The sequence below is a fragment of the Ascidia mentula genome, chromosome 1, assembly GCF_947561715.1.
Source record: "Ascidia mentula chromosome 1, kaAscMent1.1, whole genome shotgun sequence".
NCBI lineage: Eukaryota > Metazoa > Chordata > Ascidiacea > Phlebobranchia > Ascidiidae > Ascidia > Ascidia mentula.
Genome location: NC_138566.1, coordinates 129,995 through 148,396, shown reverse-complemented (window position 1 = coordinate 148,396; position 18,402 = coordinate 129,995). Strand labels below are relative to the sequence as shown.

Below are 18,402 nucleotides of genomic sequence, written 5' to 3'. Positions count from 1 at the left end.
ATATACCCAAACCCAACCGAACATGTTCGCTTATATACAAGTGACCTTGTCGCCAAGCTGTATGCTGGCAATGGGTTCTTTGCCGTCACAGGCGGTGACCTGCAGTTAAGTTCATTTCGCTGGGAAATTTGAAATGAGTTGGTATTTTAACTTCTACCACGTTCATCAGCAGGCCTCAGGCAAACCCTGTGCAAAATTTAAAAAAATCCTATGGCCCGGAAAGGTTTCAAATGTTCGTCTATACAAGAGACCTTGTCGCCAAGCTGTACGCGGGCAATGGGCTATATGCCGTCACAGGCGGTGACCTGCAGTTAAGTTCATTTCGCTGGGAAATTTGAAATGAGTTGGTATTTTAACTTATACCACGTTCATCAGCAGGCCTCAGGCAAACCCTGTGCAAAATTTAAAAAAATCCTATGTCCCGGAAAGGTTTCAAATGTTCGCCTATACAAGAGACCTTGTCGCCAAGCTGTATGCTGGCAATGGGCACTTCGCCGTCACAGGCGGTGACCTGCAGTTAAGTTCATTTCGCTGGGAAATTTGAAATGAGTTGGTATTTTAACTTATACCACGTTCATCAGCAAGCTCCAGGCAAGCCCTGTGCAAAATTTAAAAAAATCCTATGTCCCGGAAAGGTTTCAAATGTTCGCCTATACAAGAGACCTTGTCGCCAAGGTATAAGCGGGCAATGACCTCTATTTCGTCACAGTCGGTGACCTGCGGTTAAATCCATTTCGCTGGGAAATTTGAAATGAGTTGGTATTTTAACTTATACCACGTTCATCAGCAGGCCTCAAGCAAGCCCTGTGCAAAATTTAAAAAAATCCTATGTCCCGGAAAGGTTTCAAATGTTCGCCTATACAAGAGACCTTGTCGCCAAGGTATAAGCGGGCAATGGGCTCTATGCCGTCACAGGCGGTGACCTGCAGTTAAGTTCATTTCGCTGGGAAATTTGAAATGAGTTGGTATTTTAACTTATGCCACGTTCATCAGCAGGCCTCAGGCAAGCCCTGTGCAAAATTTAAAAAAATCCTATGTCCCGGAAAGGTTTCAAATGTTCGCCTATACAAGAGACCTTGTCGCCAAGGTATAAGCGGGCAATGACCTCTATTTCGTCACAGTCGGTGACCTGCGGTTAAATCCATTTCGCTGGGAAATTTGAAATGAGTTGGTATTTTAACTTATACCACGTTCATCAGCAGGCTCCAGGCCATCCCTGTGCAAAATTTAAAAAAATCCTATGTCCCGGAAAGGTTTCAAATGTTCGTCTATACAAGAGACCTTGTCGCCAAGCTGTACGCGGGCAATGGGCTCTATGCCGTCACAGGCGGTGACCTGCAGTTAAGTTCATTTCGCTGGGAAATTTGAAATGAGTTGGTATTTTAACTTCTACCACGTTCATCAGCAGGCCTGAGGCAAACCCTGTGCAAAATTTAAAAAAATCCTATGGCCCGGAAAGGTTTCAAATGTTCGTCTATACAAGAGACCTTGTCGCCAAGCTGTACGCGGGCAATGGGCTATATGCCGTCACAGGCGGTGACCTGCAGTTAAGTTCATTTCGCTGGGAAATTTGAAATGAGTTGGTATTTTAACTTATACCACGTTCATCAGCAGGCCTCAGGCAAGCCCTGTGCAAAATTTAAAAAAATCCTATGTCCCGGAAAGGTTTCAAATGTTCGCCTATACAAGAGACCTTGTCGCCAAGGTATAAGCGGGCAATGACCTCTATTTCGTCACAGTCGGTGACCTGCGGTTAAATCCATTTCGCTGGGAAATTTGAAATGAGTTGGTATTTTAACTTATACCACGTTCATCAGCAGGCTCCAGGCCATCCCTGTGCAAAATTTAAAAAAATCCTATGTCCCGGAAAGGTTTCAAATGTTCGTCTATACAAGAGACCTTGTCGCCAAGCTGTACGCGGGCAATGGGCTCTATGCCGTCACAGGCGGTGACCTGCAGTTAAGTTCATTTCGCTGGGAAATTTGAAATGAGTTTGTATTTTAACTTATACCACGTTCATCAGCAGGCCTCAGGCAAGCCCTGTGCAAAATTTAAAAAAATCCTATGTCCCGGAAAGGTTTCAAATGTTCGCCTATACAAGAGACCTTGTCGCCAAGGTATAATCGGGCAACGACCTCTATTTCGTCACAGTCGTTGACCTGCGGTTGAATCCATTTCGCTGGGAAATTTGAAATGAGTTGGTATTTTAACTTATACCACGTTCATCAGCAGGCTCCAGGCAAGCCCTGTGCAAAATTTAAAAAATCACATGTCCCGGAAAGGTTTCAAATGTTCGTCTATACAAGAGACCTTGTCGCCAAGCTGTACGCGGGCAATGGGCTCTATGCCGTCACAGGCGGTGACCTGCAGTTAAGTTCATTTCGCTGGGAAATTTGAAATGAGTTGGTATTTTAACTTATACCACGTTCATCAGCAGGCCTCAGGCAAACCCTGTGCAAAATTTAAAAAAATCCTATGTCCCGGAAAGGTTTCAAATGTTCGTCTATACAAGAGACCTTGTCGCCAAGCTTTACGCGGGCAATGGGCTATATGCCGTCACAGGCGGTGACCTGCAGTTAAGTTCATTTCGCTGGGAAATTTGAAATGAGTTGGTATTTTAACTTATACCACGTTCATCAGCAGGCCTCAGGCAAGCCCTGTGCAAAATTTTAAAAAATCTTATGGCCCGGAAAGGTTTCAAATGTTCGCCTATATCAAGCGACTACACCACTATCTGCCTGATACATGACCGCATCAAATTTGCAAGTTTTGTGACCTTAAAGTATATCTTATGTGAACGAATATTGTCAGATTCGATAGCATAGGTATGCTAAAGTTACATTTGATGTTTTTGGATAGTCAATGTGTTCTAATTTGGGTATGTAGTTGCGTTTTGTTTTTGATGAATCCCTTGAAGTGGTGTTCATTCATGCGTGAATTATATTTCGTTGAAACAAAAAAATATTTCGCCGAAATGACAGTAGTGTCTCTTGTAGTATTAACGCACTGTAATGAACACATTGATAATTTATCAAAAAAAAGGGCAACTGTTCAATATTGGTTAATCGTAAATACGTATTTGTTTTTGTGCAGAGTAAGCCTTGCTTATGTAAGTTATGGCATCAAATGTCATTGAACTGCAGGAGCTAAATTTGAACATCCATAAGTTTGTTGTGGAAAACAACATCGTTGCCCTTGAAAACTTTTTGGTGGATCCAGATCTGGTTGATAAACGAAACGATCTCAATCAGACAGCGCTACATGTCGCGAGTGAAGAAGGAAACCCAGATATTGTTAGGCTTCTGTTAGATAGGGGGGCAAGCATTTCTGCGCGAGATGTTGATGAATTTACACCACTTATATCAGCAAGTAGATGTGGACATTATGAGGTTGTGAGACTTTTGGTTGAAAGGCGTTCGAACATTGATTACGCTGATAAGAATGGATGGACGTCGCTTGTATGGTCTTCCTACAAAGGAAATACAAATGTTGTTCAGTTTCTACTTTCTGAAGGTGCAAATGTCCATTGTACTGTGAACTACAATATGACAAGCTTGCTATGGGCATCTGGAAGGGGTTTTGATACAATTGTTGAAATGTTGTGTCAAAAAGGAGCAAAGGTCAACCACACAGACAAATTTGGAAACACGTCTTTACTTTGGGCATCGAGACATGGGTCAGTGAAAAGTGTGCGTTGTCTTCTACATTACAATGCTGACCCAAACATAGTTGGTGGGAATGGATCCAACTGTTTGCTGAATGCATTGAAGGCAAAACATCTTGAAGTTGTCACAACTTTGCTTGAAAACTTAAAACTCAACGTAAATCAAACAGACCGTGACGGACATACAGCTCTCAGTTTGGCAGCAAAACTTGGAGAGAAAGGAGTCATCGAACACTTGCTCGATAGAGGAGCCTTTCTCAATATTGCTGATCACCATGGCGATACTGCTTTAATTAAAGCAACCAAGCATGGACATCTGGCCGGTGTAAAGTTACTGTTGTCAAAATTTGCTGATATTGATTCCAAAGGTAAGGATGGAAAGTCAGCGTTACACTTTGCATGTGAAATAGGTCATGTACAGATTGTGAAGGAACTTCTTGCATGCAACCCCAACATTGAAGCTAGGAATACGAGCATGGAAACCCCACTAGTTCGAGCAGTCAAGGAAGGAAATTATGGAATTGCTAAAATTTTGATCGATAACGGCGCTCTGGTATCTGCTATGGATAAAAATCATGACTCGACGATTCATAGCGCTATCCGTACACAAAATGTGCAGTTACTTGAACTGCTCCTGCGTAACCCACGAAATGCTCAGTACATTTATCGACCAAACAAAATGGGTGAGACTGCCTATGACCTGGATCAACAAAATAAAAAACAACTTCTTCCAACTTTGTTTGGTCTCAAAGGATATTCAGCATCCTCTGTGTCTGAGTGTTCAAGTTATGACACATATTCCTATGCTCTTGCCGACATGCTTTCAGACCCTGGTTTTGAAACACCAATTTGTGTTGGACTTTTTGCAACTTTTGGTAGCACGGTTTCAATTTTGTTGAATAAAGTTAAAAATCAGATTGCGACATTTGTTGGGAGTCAGACAAGAAAGAAATATACATTTTGTTGGGTGACATTTTTTCTTATTGTTTATTTGTCCGTATTCCTTGGCTTGTTTGTCGGATATTTGACGTATGGCTCTCCCAGTGGTGGGGTAGCAACGTCATTAACCATCTTCTTCATGTCCTACTTCATAATACTTTTTATTTATTTTGGTTGTTACCGAGCAAAGTGGGTCTGGGCTGAAAGAGCGCTCAATATTCTTCAGCAGAGAGAAGATTACATGAAACTTGTCACCAAAATATGTTTCTCATCATTCCACCAATGTGGAGCAGGAAAGAGGAAAGTAAGATTTATTTTTGCAACAAGCGGAAGTTTATCCTCCATGAGCGGATCCTTTGGCCTCGCAGATTTGCTGATGGTCATCACTGAATCTATTGAGAGGAAAATTGGCAAGGTGGCATTCAGGTTATCGCGAGGCTTCAACGACCAAATCAACTCTGAGTTAAATTACAAATGGTTGTTCAGAAAGTTTTGTTGCTTGCCAAGTTTAATCTGGTTTATATTTTTCTTCTGTAGTTTTTCCGCATTGGTTATAATTGTGATTGCAAGATTTGGACCAAATAATGTTCTTACAACAGACAGCATTCCAAACCCTCTCATTGTAATTTACATAATTTCATCGACAACAGGGGGGTTGCTTCTCGTGGCTCTCTCAATGCTCTTTCAAGTTACAACTTCTTTGTTCCTTTCCCCAAAATCTTTACAGCAAAAATTCCACAAAACTTCAAATCCCTTGAAGTCAGAAATGGTTCAGTTGTGTCGGGCATTGCGACAAATTGACGTTATCATGGAAACAAACACAAGGATTTGTGTTCTGATTGATTGTCTGGACAGCCAGGACGTGGATTGTTTGTTTGCTCTCATGGAAACTCTTCGTAAAAGTTTTGACATGAACCCAATCATTACTCTGCTGGCTGCAGACCACCATCTTCTTCTATCGGCTGTCGAACAATCGGCAAAGTTGAACCACAACAGTCAGACCAACTTCAGGTTAAACGTGATTCATCTCCCGATGTTCTTTAGTGAAAAAAAGCAGAGGAACAAGAAGAAGATGACTGTGAGGAACGGAGGACTTGTTCCCGTCGATGATCAACACGACGACCATTTATCATATGAACATCCGACAAAATACAAGAAGAGTTTTGATCTGACTCACTGGCTAACCTCTGAAGATCGGCTTGAGTTGATTAATCCCCAGCTGGTAAAAAGAATGGCGAGCATTATATCATTTTCTGCCCGTTTGCTGAGAGCGGAAGGAAAAGATTTCTCCTGGGTGGCTTTGTCATGTTGGATTGTCCTCGGGGAATTATGGCCGTACACAACAACATGTTTGGTTGAAATAGTTGAGCAACGGAATTATGAAGTGAACAAACCACTGCGGTTGATTTACAGTGAAGTTTGCTCCATGTTATCCACAAATCACGCGAGCGACAATTCAAGCATGTACGCTTTGCAAGGATTCCTGAAATCACAATCGTTTACTCTCACAGTTCGTGACCTGAAGAATTTTGCTGGAACCACAATGAATCTTGACCCAAAATTAAAGGAATATGTCCCTAATTTCGGGGACCTTTCTGTAAACTTGCTGAAGGGTGATTTGCGTTGCGACAGTTTGTCGATGGCCAGCACAACGTCGTATAGTGAAACACCTGTGACTAATTGGTCAGTTGATGAGGTTTGTTTGAGATTTAGAGCCATTCCCGGATTAAATTCCCACAACTTTCCACATTATGATGCTTTCATCAGAAAAAATAACTTTCATGGTCTGGCGATCGTGTCATGTGACCCTGATGAGTTGAAGAAGGAATTAAAAGCTCCGTTTGGTGATTGGTGCTTAATCAGAAAGTTCATCATAGATTCAAAAGCCCAGCAAATATCAAAAGGTTTGTCTTTGCCGTCGCTCAACGAAAGTGATCCAAAAAGTAAGAAGGCAGCTTCTAGTCCAGAGTTTGAGGACGGAAATTTCAGCTCTCTCTCGGTTACTGACCGATCAGCTTATGATGAAGCTTTTAAGGAATATCTGAAACTTCAAAATAGAAATGCTCTATCCACAGAACAATTATCTGATGTAAATGACAATGCATTGCAAAGTACATCGCTGACTGAAAATAGCCCACTTTTAAATCAGCAGTTTGACATCAATGCAAACTGATCAAATCCTGCTTCAAGGTTATTTTGTAAACTATTCAAAAAGTTAACTTATTGAAATACATTTTAACTATCAAGAATCTGTACAACATGTGTTAACAAATTGATAATTTGTAAATTTTATGTTTTGCTTTTAAAGCTTGCCTATATGTCACAAGAGTATTATTGTAAAGTTTCTGTGAAATTTTGCTTTTACATGAAAATTTGTTATTTGCTGTTATCTCCTGTTGTTTTTAAATAGCATCTGCAAATATCTACTTGCGATAATCTTCTTAAAATGTAATTGTTTTATATTGGTAATAATATTGCAAACACACATTTTAACTACCAACGAAAAGTGTTTGTTGGAATTTTGGTCAGTTGTTCCATTAACATGGCAACTTGCATAATTTCTGTAATTTTTGTGTCATCTACTAAATGTTGTTCCATTCCAGTAAAAACAAGAATTATAGTTAAAAGTTTATTGCATGCAGTACCACTATGTGTTGTAATCATGGTAAAAATATCATTTTGATTATTAGCATAAGTTGTCGTGCCACAACTCCCTGTTTTCCATGGAGCTCTCATTTGTTGATTTCATTACTTTTAAAGTAAAGTACTTTGTGAATATATTAATACATTCAATTTCATGATGCTGCAATATTGTTTAAAACTTTACAATCTTATTTGTTTTTATATTTTTCCCCCAATTTAAACTTGTGTGTTTTTATGAGATTTCTACAAATCACAATCTGCCCATTGTTAAGTGTTTAAATGTTGTGTGTTTGCTTGTAGCTGTAGGAAGATTGAGTGTAAAATCTCGACATTGACAGCATGGCTGATGACCCATGGATTGATGTAAGTTTATTTAAGTCATAATAGGTGTTTAGAAGCATTTTATAACTAAAGTCATTTAGAAAACTTTTTTGTTACAATTTAATCCCAGTATTTGTGACGTTTGGCCGGCAACATGTTTTATTCAAAGTCTGAATTAATATTTAATTTTGCAGTCGAGACCGGAGTTTAAAACTGAGTTAAACCCTGAAACAAGAGGAAGGCATGCAGCCCACGCTCTGCTCTATTCAAAATCATCAGCTGTATTGTTTGAAAGAATCCCAATGCTTCATGCTGTTATGGTGATTACTTATTGTTGTGCACAAGGGACAATTTTACCTTGTAAATATTATTATGATAATTTCTGTAACCTTTAACATGAAAATAATAACTGTAGACAAAATATTAACAAACAGGGGTGGCCATTTCTTTGTTACTTTATAATTTTTTTTTTTTTAAATCTCTGATTGTCTTGGAGGTTGGAAATGTAACCGAAATTAATCACAATTTTAAACAATTGGATCAACAAAAAGCAGAATCCTTTTTTATCCTGAAACTGATGTTAGCTCTGCTTATTAACTGGAAATTGTGGTGGTTTGCTGGCAAAACTGTATAAAACATATCAAACAAAAGTATTTTTCATTTCAGATGCAATTAAGATTTGACGGAACTCTCGGATTTCCTGGAGGTTACGTCAATGAATGTGAAAATATTACAAAGGGTTTAAATCGTGAGCTTCATGAAGAAATTGGATTGGAAAAAAAGTTTGTTGGATAAAGTTTTGTTTTTTTATTAAATGTTTCAAAAAAACATGCTTTTCCAATGGTTTCATATTTTCTTTGGTTGGAAGTCATTAATTGTCTGCAACTTGTTCCAGGAATTATTTTAACGACGATGATTACTTTGGAACTTGGGAACATAATTACATGGTCCCTCCCCTCATTGATCATTTCTATGTGAAGCAATTTTCCGAAAGTGATTTCAAAAATATTGAAACACGAGCATTGAAGGCAAAGGATTGGGGTGGAGAGGTCAGGTTTTGTTGTTTTTTGCATACAGTTATTTCCACGTGGTTTAATCTTTACATTTACATTTTTACAATAATATATAAAATCAAAACAACGCAGCTATAAGAGTTTACTGTTTGCAGACAATGGGCATTATAAGAGTTCCGCTTCACTGCTACCAGCAAACAAACAAGCCCCATGGACCATTTTCTGAGTTTCTTCTTCACAACTATGTTGGAAATGCAAGGGAACAGTTGGTCCGAGCACTTCTTGGGAACAATGTTTTATGCCTTGAAGATGTAAAATATGCTTGGCAGAAAATGGAACAGCTCAAAGCACACAGATAGTTGGCTGTTGTGGATTGTTTATCATGAAGTAATTAGGTTGTGAAGGTTGTAGGAAATACTGTAAGCAACATTTATGTTCTTTGCGATTTTATGAAGATTCTTTCCGCAATTTTATGAAGTATTTAAACCAAACATTGATAGACGTTTGCAATTTTTTGTTGTTTACTGAACTATAATATTCATTTGTTGCTTTTTGTTAATTTTAGGCTTGTCTATGAGTGTTAAATTGGTTTGGTTTGTTTATTCAAAAGCTTGTTTTTGGTCATTAAGCGTTGCACGATATTTATTCTGTATTCTGTGTATATTGTGCTATTTTGTTAGTTCGTGTAATTAGTTGGAAAAATACCTTCCATAAATAAATGGACAATAAGCGTTACTTGTTTCTGGCAGTTGGGTGATTGAGCAAGTTTAAATCAAAAATTTTCAGTTTATTCTCCTGTCATCTTTCTGTCTTAACCCGTTTTAAATATGTTAGCTTGCTACCCCCATCTGGTGGTAAATCATAAAAAATCCCCTGAGTGGATTTACGAAGGGGGGGGGGGAGTTGCTGAAATGGTATTTACTGTTATTACGACAGGTCTGCTGGTGTAGTGTACAATTGTACTGTGTACGCATTACTACTAATTCTGATATCTAACTATAACCCGTGCAATAATGGATTCACGGTTGCGATAATATGGGAATATATATCGCTTGGCCCGTTGTTGTATTATAAGCAGTAATATTTATTTTAGTATCACCCCTGTACCCTGTTAACGTGGTAAAGACAAGTTTAGCATTTGACCAGATACAGATTTTGTTCGTTTAAGGTTGGGTTTGAAGTTGTACAAATATTTTGTCGCCATAAATCTTGAAACCAGTCCCTGGGGTTAGCCCTTATTTAAGCAACAGAACTGCATTACATTTTATTACGTATTTTTGGGTGTTACGTTTCAAGATTTTGATATTTTAGCAACAGACTGTAACGTTTATGCGTGATGTAGTGTTCACATTTACGTAATTTTCCATTAGGTAATGCAGAGTGACTTGCAGTTTGGTACCGCCCAGATAAATACCACAGTTCTCGGAACTGCCCAGGAAGAATTGATCGTAATCGCATAATGACAGTATCGTAGCTCACGCGGCGGCATTCTTACACTGTTTTGATTGTCTATAAATCTTTGGTTTCTGTGGCCCGAATTCATTCCACATCGTGGAATCGCTACTCTGCGCTGGGCTTCTGCCTAGTGTAGTTTCACCATTCCATTCTACATTTTGGTACGCCTTTAGCGTAGAATCAACGTCTGTATATTCTACTCTGGGGCTGAGTTGTATTTCTGAACATATATCCTTCGTCTTGGTCAATAAAACAAACTAACACAAGTTTGGTTAGTTACGAAGAGGAGTCCGGAGTCAGGGAAACGCATATCGCAGTTGAACACGCAGTTCAAACAACAAACAATACACATTCCTACAAGACACTGCCTACTAAAATAATATTTATAGAATAAGTTTGTTTTAAAAATGAAATAAAATGAGCACTGTTGATTTCACTGCTGCCCCCCACCATCATGCTGAGATATTAATTTGCATTGAAGTTGCTGGAAGTTTGCAAGGTCATGACCTTGAGAATGCACTTAACAAAATAAGGAAACACAGAAAGTTGAACATCGCCGATGCCGGCAGGGTCGTTTACTTCAGGTTCCAGGTTGGTCATTTTTAAAAAAGTCTTTGGGTTTAAATATGCATAAAAACTATTTGTTGAATCAACCATTAACTGTTGTTAAGAATGTTGCATGCTTGATTGTTGACTCATTTCCAGTTGACACAGCTTGTGCTTCATTCTGATGCAGCAAATGCAAAAAATTAAATCAAGCTACATTTCCTCAGTTTAAGATTTCTATGTAATCAGGTTAATGCATCACCGGACAACAGCAAGTGGGGAATCTTCCAACCCCACAGAAAATGCATGGGACTTATTATGTTGGCTGGTTGTACGACAGCAATGGATGTTGCCCTCACGCACCAAAAATTCCAGAAAAGCAAAGAAACCTTCTCTGATTTCGTCTTTGATTCACGATGTTTTGTGTTTGGGATTGACAATGGTGAGATTTTGATTCCAAATTATGGTTTTAATTATTTACGTTCCTACTTTCTGAACTTTATTCCAAATTTTTGTAATATTTCAATTTTTTATGTAGTTCAAATTTATTACTGATTTGAAATTTGGACAGTAACGGTTTACACACAATTTATTTGTAGCCATACTAAGTTCAATAACTTTAAGTGATTTATAAATTACATAAAGATTTACTCTTTGTTTCTGTATTACAGGAATGGTAACATTTATTGTTTGTTGAAATTTGTCAGCTTTCTGATTTACTCAAACATATTTCATTTTAAAAACATCATAAGTGTTGATTACAACAACAAAAGTTGATTAAAAGTCGACTTCCCCACTGTCCCAAGAACGCCCTCCATTAAACTGAAACCCTGCCACATCTGACTGACCAGTGTTTAGAAACAGTAAGATGACCATCTTTACCCATTGGAAATAAATGTTTCCATGCTTCCATGCATTCCAGAATGTGGAATAACTCCCAGAATGGTTCAACAAGTGTTTGTATATTTTAGCAATGTTGCAACAGAACAAGGCTGAAGTTTACCAGTTTGAAAAGGTTGATTCTTGGAAATCTTGTGATAAAGATGTCAAGGATTTTTTGACTTCTGTGTTTTATATTTTGGAGTCGAAAAGAGTTCACATTGCCAATGACAAATCTGACAGGTAATTCGAATAAATTCTGCTAATTTTGCTTTTTTTAAAAGTTTGGTGATAGTTGGTCACAATCCTTATTTCTGATATGAAATATTCGTTCAATATAATGTGATGATCTGGTCAGTGAGAGCAGACCTGTCACCGAACAGAACAGCCTGATTCCTGCTGTTGTTGTGACGTTTTCGCCACATTGTTGCAATATTTTTCTGAAAACTCCATTAACCGACAGAAAACATGTTAACTGTAAGTCATCAATAAAAGTACAATAACTTTAACAATAATGAATTTTTCAGCCTCACAAATAAAAGATCATATTTTTTTCTCTGAAACAAACAGACCCCCTCTGCTTGCGGCACCTTTCGAGGCAAATCAATCATCAAATTCTGACAGTGACAGTAGAAGTTTTCGCAAGAAGACATTTGGTCGTTGGAAGAAGCACCTGGCGGATATTAGTTTACTGGCTGGGCTTCAACTTGAAGCTTTGCAGAATTACAGAATTGCGATTGATGCATTGGGTTTCGTGAATGACCAAGTTTGGCTTGGAGGTTGACAATGATTTCATTGAAATAATACTTTTGCTAAACCAACTTTCAAAACAGATTTTTTTTGTTCAAAAAAGTGAAAAATCCATTATATCAGCTTTTTGTCTCCATACCGACATGTTTTCACATTTTTGACGACTTTCTTTGAGTAATTTTTTAATATTGTGTCTCAACCAGGTGCACTGGAAGGGCTTTGTGTTGTGAGTGCGATAGTTTTGTTTCCTGAAGGGACAGAAATTCCTGAAAATTCATCAGATAAAACTGAGGAGGTTCAGGTTTGTGAAACAAATTTTGCACAAAACATAAGTTTTTAAATAAGAGAAACAAATTTTTAAACATGCTTACCTTTGGTGAATATTGTCCCTAATTTTAAAAAAGTGTGTAGCTGTCACAACTGAGTGAATTGGAAATATTACCTGTGAGTTGTTTAAAGACTTTACTTAAAATACATTGGAAAGAAAAATGTTATTAGTTGAATTTATGGTCAGTTGGTTTGTAGTTTTCACTTGGGAAAGTGGTTCTGCTTCAACCGTGAAAGTAGTTTTAACAAATAATTTTCTATGATGTTTAGAAACAGACTTTGGATCCACGAAATCTCCTAACTTCCAGTTTAACAGGAAATCCTTCATCTGCGGAGTTGTCAAAGTTTTGTGTCCACAGTGCAGATGACTTTGTTGAGAAATACAAGGACGGTGTTATTTGCTACACGAGGGTAAATATTAATGGTCACATAAACATTTTCCTTTAAACTTTCCTCGTTTAACTCTTACAAAAATATAATTGTTAAGTAAGTTATTGTTAAAGCACAAATTTTTCACAATGCAATTTAATTAAAATATTCATCCTAAAATCATTTCCTATAACATTTATACATATCTTTTCCTCTTTTAACAACCGCTACGTGCATTTTAGTGTCATGACATGGCGGTGGTCGAGGTTGAAGCTTGCATAAAAGCAACCAAAGTTGTTGCTACGTTGAACAAACCCCTGAAGGCAGCGGAATTCATCCAGAATGCAATCTACATCGGATTAAACATCACACATGAGGAAAGAATCACCAAGTTGGTTGGACAAAAATAACCGAGAACAACTTTTATTTCAGGAGAAATTTAACCTCTGTGTGCAATGGCTATGAAGCTGTAAAACCACAGAGCAATTAATGTTATTTTTTTACAGATACAACTGCATGGCAAAGTTGTACACAAAGATAAACTTTCACCGGAAGTCATCGTTCTACAAGAGAATCGCTGCCATGCAATGCGTCGCTCCCAACCTTGAACAACCCGACTGGTTTGGGGTTTGTGAATCACAGAATGTTATTGAAAAAATTGGTTGATTTGGTTCCAGACAATTAAACTTTGCATTGGAAATTATGGAGTTTGTAATGTGATTAAAATAAGTTTTAATTTCAGTGCAATTTGCTGTTGCAAGGGACATTACTTGGTAGCAAGCTCCACATTTCAAGCGATCGTGGAGTTCCAGACGACAGTTCGTTGGTCAATTATGGTTGGCCTCAAATTCAACTAAGAATTCTCCATGAACTTATTTTTGCTTCAAGAAGAATTGGGGACAATCAGATGGCCAACAGGTTTGTGAATTTATAAACAAATGCAGCCAAGAGTGTTCTTTATATTGATCTACAGACAGGCCACTCTTTTTTACCGTAAAAGATCTTGTCAGGGGCCAAGCAAGACTTTATGGTGGCTATACAGTCAACCATTGGGCACAAATGTTAACCCCGGCTAACTTACCTAAAATTTAGATCGATAGTTTTGTCAGAATTTTTGAAACATGACGTTTTTCAAGATTTTTACAATATTGTATTAATAGATACACAGTGTATTTGCTGATGAAAATGTTCCAACATTTGTCCGAGCAAGAAGTGAAAGATTATTGTTTGAGTCTTGAAGCTTCAGCAAATAAAATTACTCAAGAAAATGAAACTGAGCTTCTTCAACTTCAAGATGGAACAATCCTCCCTTCCATCCACCTTTACACACTCCCCACTGTCAGGTAAAATTGCCTTTACACACTCCCCACTGTTATTTGTTTGTTTCCTTAAATTTTTTATTTTTTATTAAAACATTTTAATTGTAGTCCTGTCAAATGAATCCATGTTATTTTTGGTTGTGTCAAAAGAATTGATGTTATATTGGGGTAGTTGATTTAATGGGGGGTAGTTGATTTAAAGTTATTTGTTAATAACCAAGACAAGAACATGTCATTGTCATTTGATTAAATGTTGTCTATTGCATGCGAACAGTTTGCCTGATAAAAATTAAATTAACAAACAAAATAATTTGAAACATTTTTCTTCAGTTCAGTCCAACCTCAATCTCTGCCTGAACATCTGCATCCGGTTTGTTTAAATTCAGACAAAAAAACTCCAGGGGTTTTCCTCTTCTCACCATTCGTTCAACAAATCGACCAAAGCTCCAGAAATGTTGGTATGTGAATCATGTTTCAATTCATTTATCTATGACACTTGTATCCCCCATAACATCTCCTCCACTCAGGTTTCCAGTGGTCGGTAAATACACTTTCCGAAGTTTGTTTCACGATAAATAATCCAATATCCCATCATCTGCGAATTTCTGGTTTGAAACTTATTTGTGAAATGAAATCCACGGAAAAAACAGTGGGAAGGTTGTTTGATTGTCACCCGGTGTCGCTAGACATCCCTTCACAAACAAGCATTGAAGTGTCACTGGTTGTTGTACCTTACATTCATGGTTGTTTGCTGGTGAAAGGTAAAACTTGATTGTTGTTGTTCCTTAAAAGTGATGTTAATATTTCTTGAGGTTATGAGTTCACATTGTTCGGAGTAAAATCCCGATGCCTCTTTTCTTTCATGCCTTGGTTGAAAGTCGATGAATTTGAAATAAAAGTCACGCCTGAGTTACCACTGTTGCAGGTATGGTATTTCTATGTTGTCAGTACATTCGCAACATTTTTTAACCGGGTCTGGTAATAAAAATTAAAGATAGTTTGTGTAAAAACTACATTTGTATTTTTTTATCCAACATACATCAAAAATAATTTTTGGTACTCGAACATAAAGTGATTGTTGGGTGGAATTACTCAGGCATAAAAATAATTCTCAACCAATCAGATCAAAGAAAACTTTAATTTTACGTGTGGTTTTGTTTTATTGCAACCAATCGATATGCAGTCTTTAATATTTGGATGAATGAAACCCCACTCATAAGTAGGATTGAATATAACCATATATGGTCAAGAGCAAAACACATGTAATTATTTTAACAGAGCAACAATCCTTTAGTTCCCTCTAGTGGTAGCACACAGAAGTTTGAAGTTGAATTGTGTCCTGGAGAGACGTAAGTTTCAAGTATTTCGTAACAATTTATGTAAATGATGCCAGCTGATAATTTATTAAAATCAATTACGTTCCAACACCAGTTTCTTCTTGCTTCCAGGCAAATTATGGAACTTGAACTCAGCAATCTCAGTATGATTTCTATTGATATGGTTGATGTTGCCATGAGTGTTTCCACGACAACCAACGTCACTTCCTTCCTGTCAGCCAACAAAGCTCGTTTCCAAGATGACCCGGCATGGTTTACCTTTCAGTGTCAGGACGTCAACCTTCCCCTGTTGCCACGACAACTGAGTACGTTAGTTGTTGAGATGAAATCTCGTTTTGACAATTTCGAGGACCACCAAGTGATTTCCTCCAAACGTGAGTTGCTTTTTGCATGTATTTCAACAAGTTCAACAAAGCGATCTTTGAAAACGGCTGAGCTAGTTGATGTCTAGAAAAATATATTTTGCCTCAAGGCATCAACAGTTTCAGTAAACCTCAACTAATTGAGCTGTCAGCTGGATCACTGTATTGGAATTAACACAGACCTTGGTTCGGTCCAAATCAGTTTAATCTTCTGTAAACACATTTGTTTTTATAAATTTATAGATGTTGAAATATATAATTTTTAAACCAGAACTTAATTTTTGTTACTTTCTTCAAAGTGGTTGGGGTTTTTAGGTTGTAATGGCATAATGCTACCTTGTGTTATAAAATGAATTTCACCACACAGCAGGGCACCAATGTGAAGGTCGTGTCACCTTGAAGTACGGTGGATCACTTGGTTTGGACTTGAACTGGTGCAGAGAGTTGAAAATTATCATTTCAGTTTGCCAACCACCATGCATTTACATCGACAAGATGCAAATTTCTTCCTCAAATAAGTAAAGATTTATTTGTAAAACATTTATTTTTGTGAAAACAATTATTTGGAAACCATTTCTTGTAAACACATAAACATGAACCACAAATGTTTTTGGTTTATTTCTTAGGAGCTATTACGCCGGTTCCACTGCTGTTAAAATAAGGTTATCATTATTATCCCTTTGTTTAGACAAGGTTGGTGCAATGTGGATGTTAAACTTATCAACTTTTCAAAAAACAAAATCAAAATTTCCTCTAAAAAACACCTGCATCATTCCTTGGATGAGATTATGAGTGAAAAGGTTGGAAGTTTTGAAAAAAATTAATTATTTGTAAAAAAGGTTTGCGAAATTGTGTAATCGAATTATTGAGTTGTTTTTAGTCGGACAGAGGGAGGTTTGTGGATCGAGATGAAGAAATAACAATGAATTTCCACATACAAGCCATAGACATCATAAGCAGCGGAAGTATTTCAGATAAAAGTAAATCATGGAATGCAGCCCCCTCTAGTGAGCAGATAAATAGCTTACAAACTCAACTCAACGAATGTTTGGGATTGGGATGGGAAACAACAGGCGAGTACATGTGATGGCTGTTGTAAATTTATCTTGCTGTGGGTGGGATTTGAACCTTGAACCTTTAGCTTGTAGTAAAGGTTTCACGATATTTGCGTTCAGATACAAAACGAGTTGGAGAAATTGACGTGTCCACTTGCGGCTTGTCACGTGACTCGGTGGTAAACCTGATTCGTCCTCCACTAAAATGGGGTTTGTGACGTCATTAATTATGAAAGTTTTCACTTTTTGATCCCCGAACTTGTTACAGACGTAATATTTAACGATCATGACGTAACGGAAACTGGCAAATATGACGTCATAATCGGTGAACCGTACACGTTGACTATGATGATAAAAAATACCACAGGTGATCAACGCATTTAAGTTTGTTCATGAAAATACTAAAACTTTCACCACGTTGTTCAGATTCCTGCATTCTATCACTAGATGTCGATCTTGAGCTTTTCCAAGATCAGTTGAACGGTTTCCGCGAATGGAACATGGAAGATTGTGTTCTCTGTATTTCGTCACAATCGCAAAACTTTCAACAAGTAACCTTATTTGACATAACAAACACAATGACATACTTCTGGTTTATCTTTCCAAGGTCGAACCTGGTGATGTTGTGGAATTCGAATGCATTCTCGTCTTTCTATTGGCTGGCGTTTATCACGTGAGACTTCATCGCGCTCCGTCGAACATTTGTGAAGCTGGTCACGTGGTTTTAAAAAGAACGTCTTCCAACAATGAACAATTCGAGAACTTTCACAATTACTCGCCGACTTTAGTTGTGACTGCAAGAGTATAAAGTGAAGAATCCACGGTTTATGGAATGACACCGGATGTGACAACGTATCAACACAAGGAATTACTAAACATGTGTCTGTCAAGCGTGTGCTGCTGATGCCTTATTGTGTCGTAACAAACCTCCTTTATGTGCAATAAAGAGCATGTATTAAATTTATCTGTTGCTATTTCTGTCGCTTGAGTTATTGCAGTAAACACAAAGCTTGTTTGTCCATGAAATGTTCTTGAAAGTTTAAGGTCTAGGACTTTTTATCAAAATTAGATTATTTATGATAAAAAAAAATTCGTTCTGGTTGGGTGATTGTTATTTTTTTTGCTGACACGTGCTTCACGCTTCAATGCACACATGTTGCATTTTGGTGAACTTTGTACAAGATGTTGAACAACAAATGCTCGATGAAATGCCACAGAATTAATTTTACGCACTGAGAAGTTAATGGGCCTGTTACCAGGTTCTATCGCCTATTTATACCTGAAGCATTGTGAAGTCAGACCCATTGTTGACGCGTATAGTCGTGAATGTATATAGGAAAGCCGTTCAAAACTTGTCCACAATAATGTGGTTTCATAAACTTAATTAAATCTAATTTAAATTTAGAAACATCAATTACAATTG

General features: G+C 37.6%; 3 protein-coding genes across 4 annotated transcripts; all 3 read left to right on the top strand.

Annotated features, from left to right (window-relative positions):
• The first annotated feature begins 3,097 nt into the window (after positions 1-3,097).
• Positions 3,098-6,776, top strand: LOC145887770 (kinase D-interacting substrate of 220 kDa B-like). The gene has a single exon (XM_082978986.1). The coding sequence runs from the start codon at positions 3,117-3,119 to the stop codon at positions 6,774-6,776; it is 3,660 nt and encodes a 1,219-aa protein (XP_082835112.1). The 5' UTR covers positions 3,098-3,116.
• Positions 6,777-7,467: 691 nt separating this feature from the next.
• LOC145887771 (U8 snoRNA-decapping enzyme-like) lies at positions 7,468-9,315 on the top strand. Its single transcript, XM_082978987.1, has 5 exons — positions 7,468-7,609; positions 7,762-7,887; positions 8,234-8,349; positions 8,463-8,616; positions 8,736-9,315. The coding sequence occupies exons 1-5, from the start codon at positions 7,586-7,588 to the stop codon at positions 8,937-8,939; spliced, it is 624 nt and encodes a 207-aa protein (XP_082835113.1). The 5' UTR covers positions 7,468-7,585; the 3' UTR covers positions 8,940-9,315.
• A 1,034-nt stretch (positions 9,316-10,349) lies between these two features.
• On the top strand, positions 10,350-17,996 carry LOC145895775 (trafficking protein particle complex subunit 9-like). 2 transcript variants are annotated; one of them, XM_082984568.1, is made up of 22 exons: positions 10,350-10,626; positions 10,831-11,023; positions 11,553-11,703; positions 12,031-12,239; positions 12,414-12,511; positions 12,808-12,948; positions 13,149-13,297; positions 13,413-13,533; positions 13,649-13,824; positions 14,067-14,249; positions 14,556-14,683; positions 14,753-14,986; positions 15,038-15,150; positions 15,504-15,574; positions 15,674-15,936; positions 16,295-16,442; positions 16,613-16,724; positions 16,805-16,997; positions 17,100-17,189; positions 17,248-17,346; positions 17,406-17,530; positions 17,587-17,996. In XM_082984568.1, exons 1-22 carry the CDS (start codon positions 10,453-10,455, stop codon positions 17,785-17,787), a joined length of 3,372 nt encoding a protein of 1,123 aa, XP_082840694.1. In that variant the 5' UTR covers positions 10,350-10,452; the 3' UTR covers positions 17,788-17,996. The 2 variants fall into 2 exon arrangements, with proteins under 2 accessions (XP_082840694.1, XP_082840686.1); XM_082984560.1 differs by having other exon boundaries at positions 10,351-10,626; positions 16,292-16,442.
• The last annotated feature ends 406 nt before the right edge of the window (positions 17,997-18,402 follow it).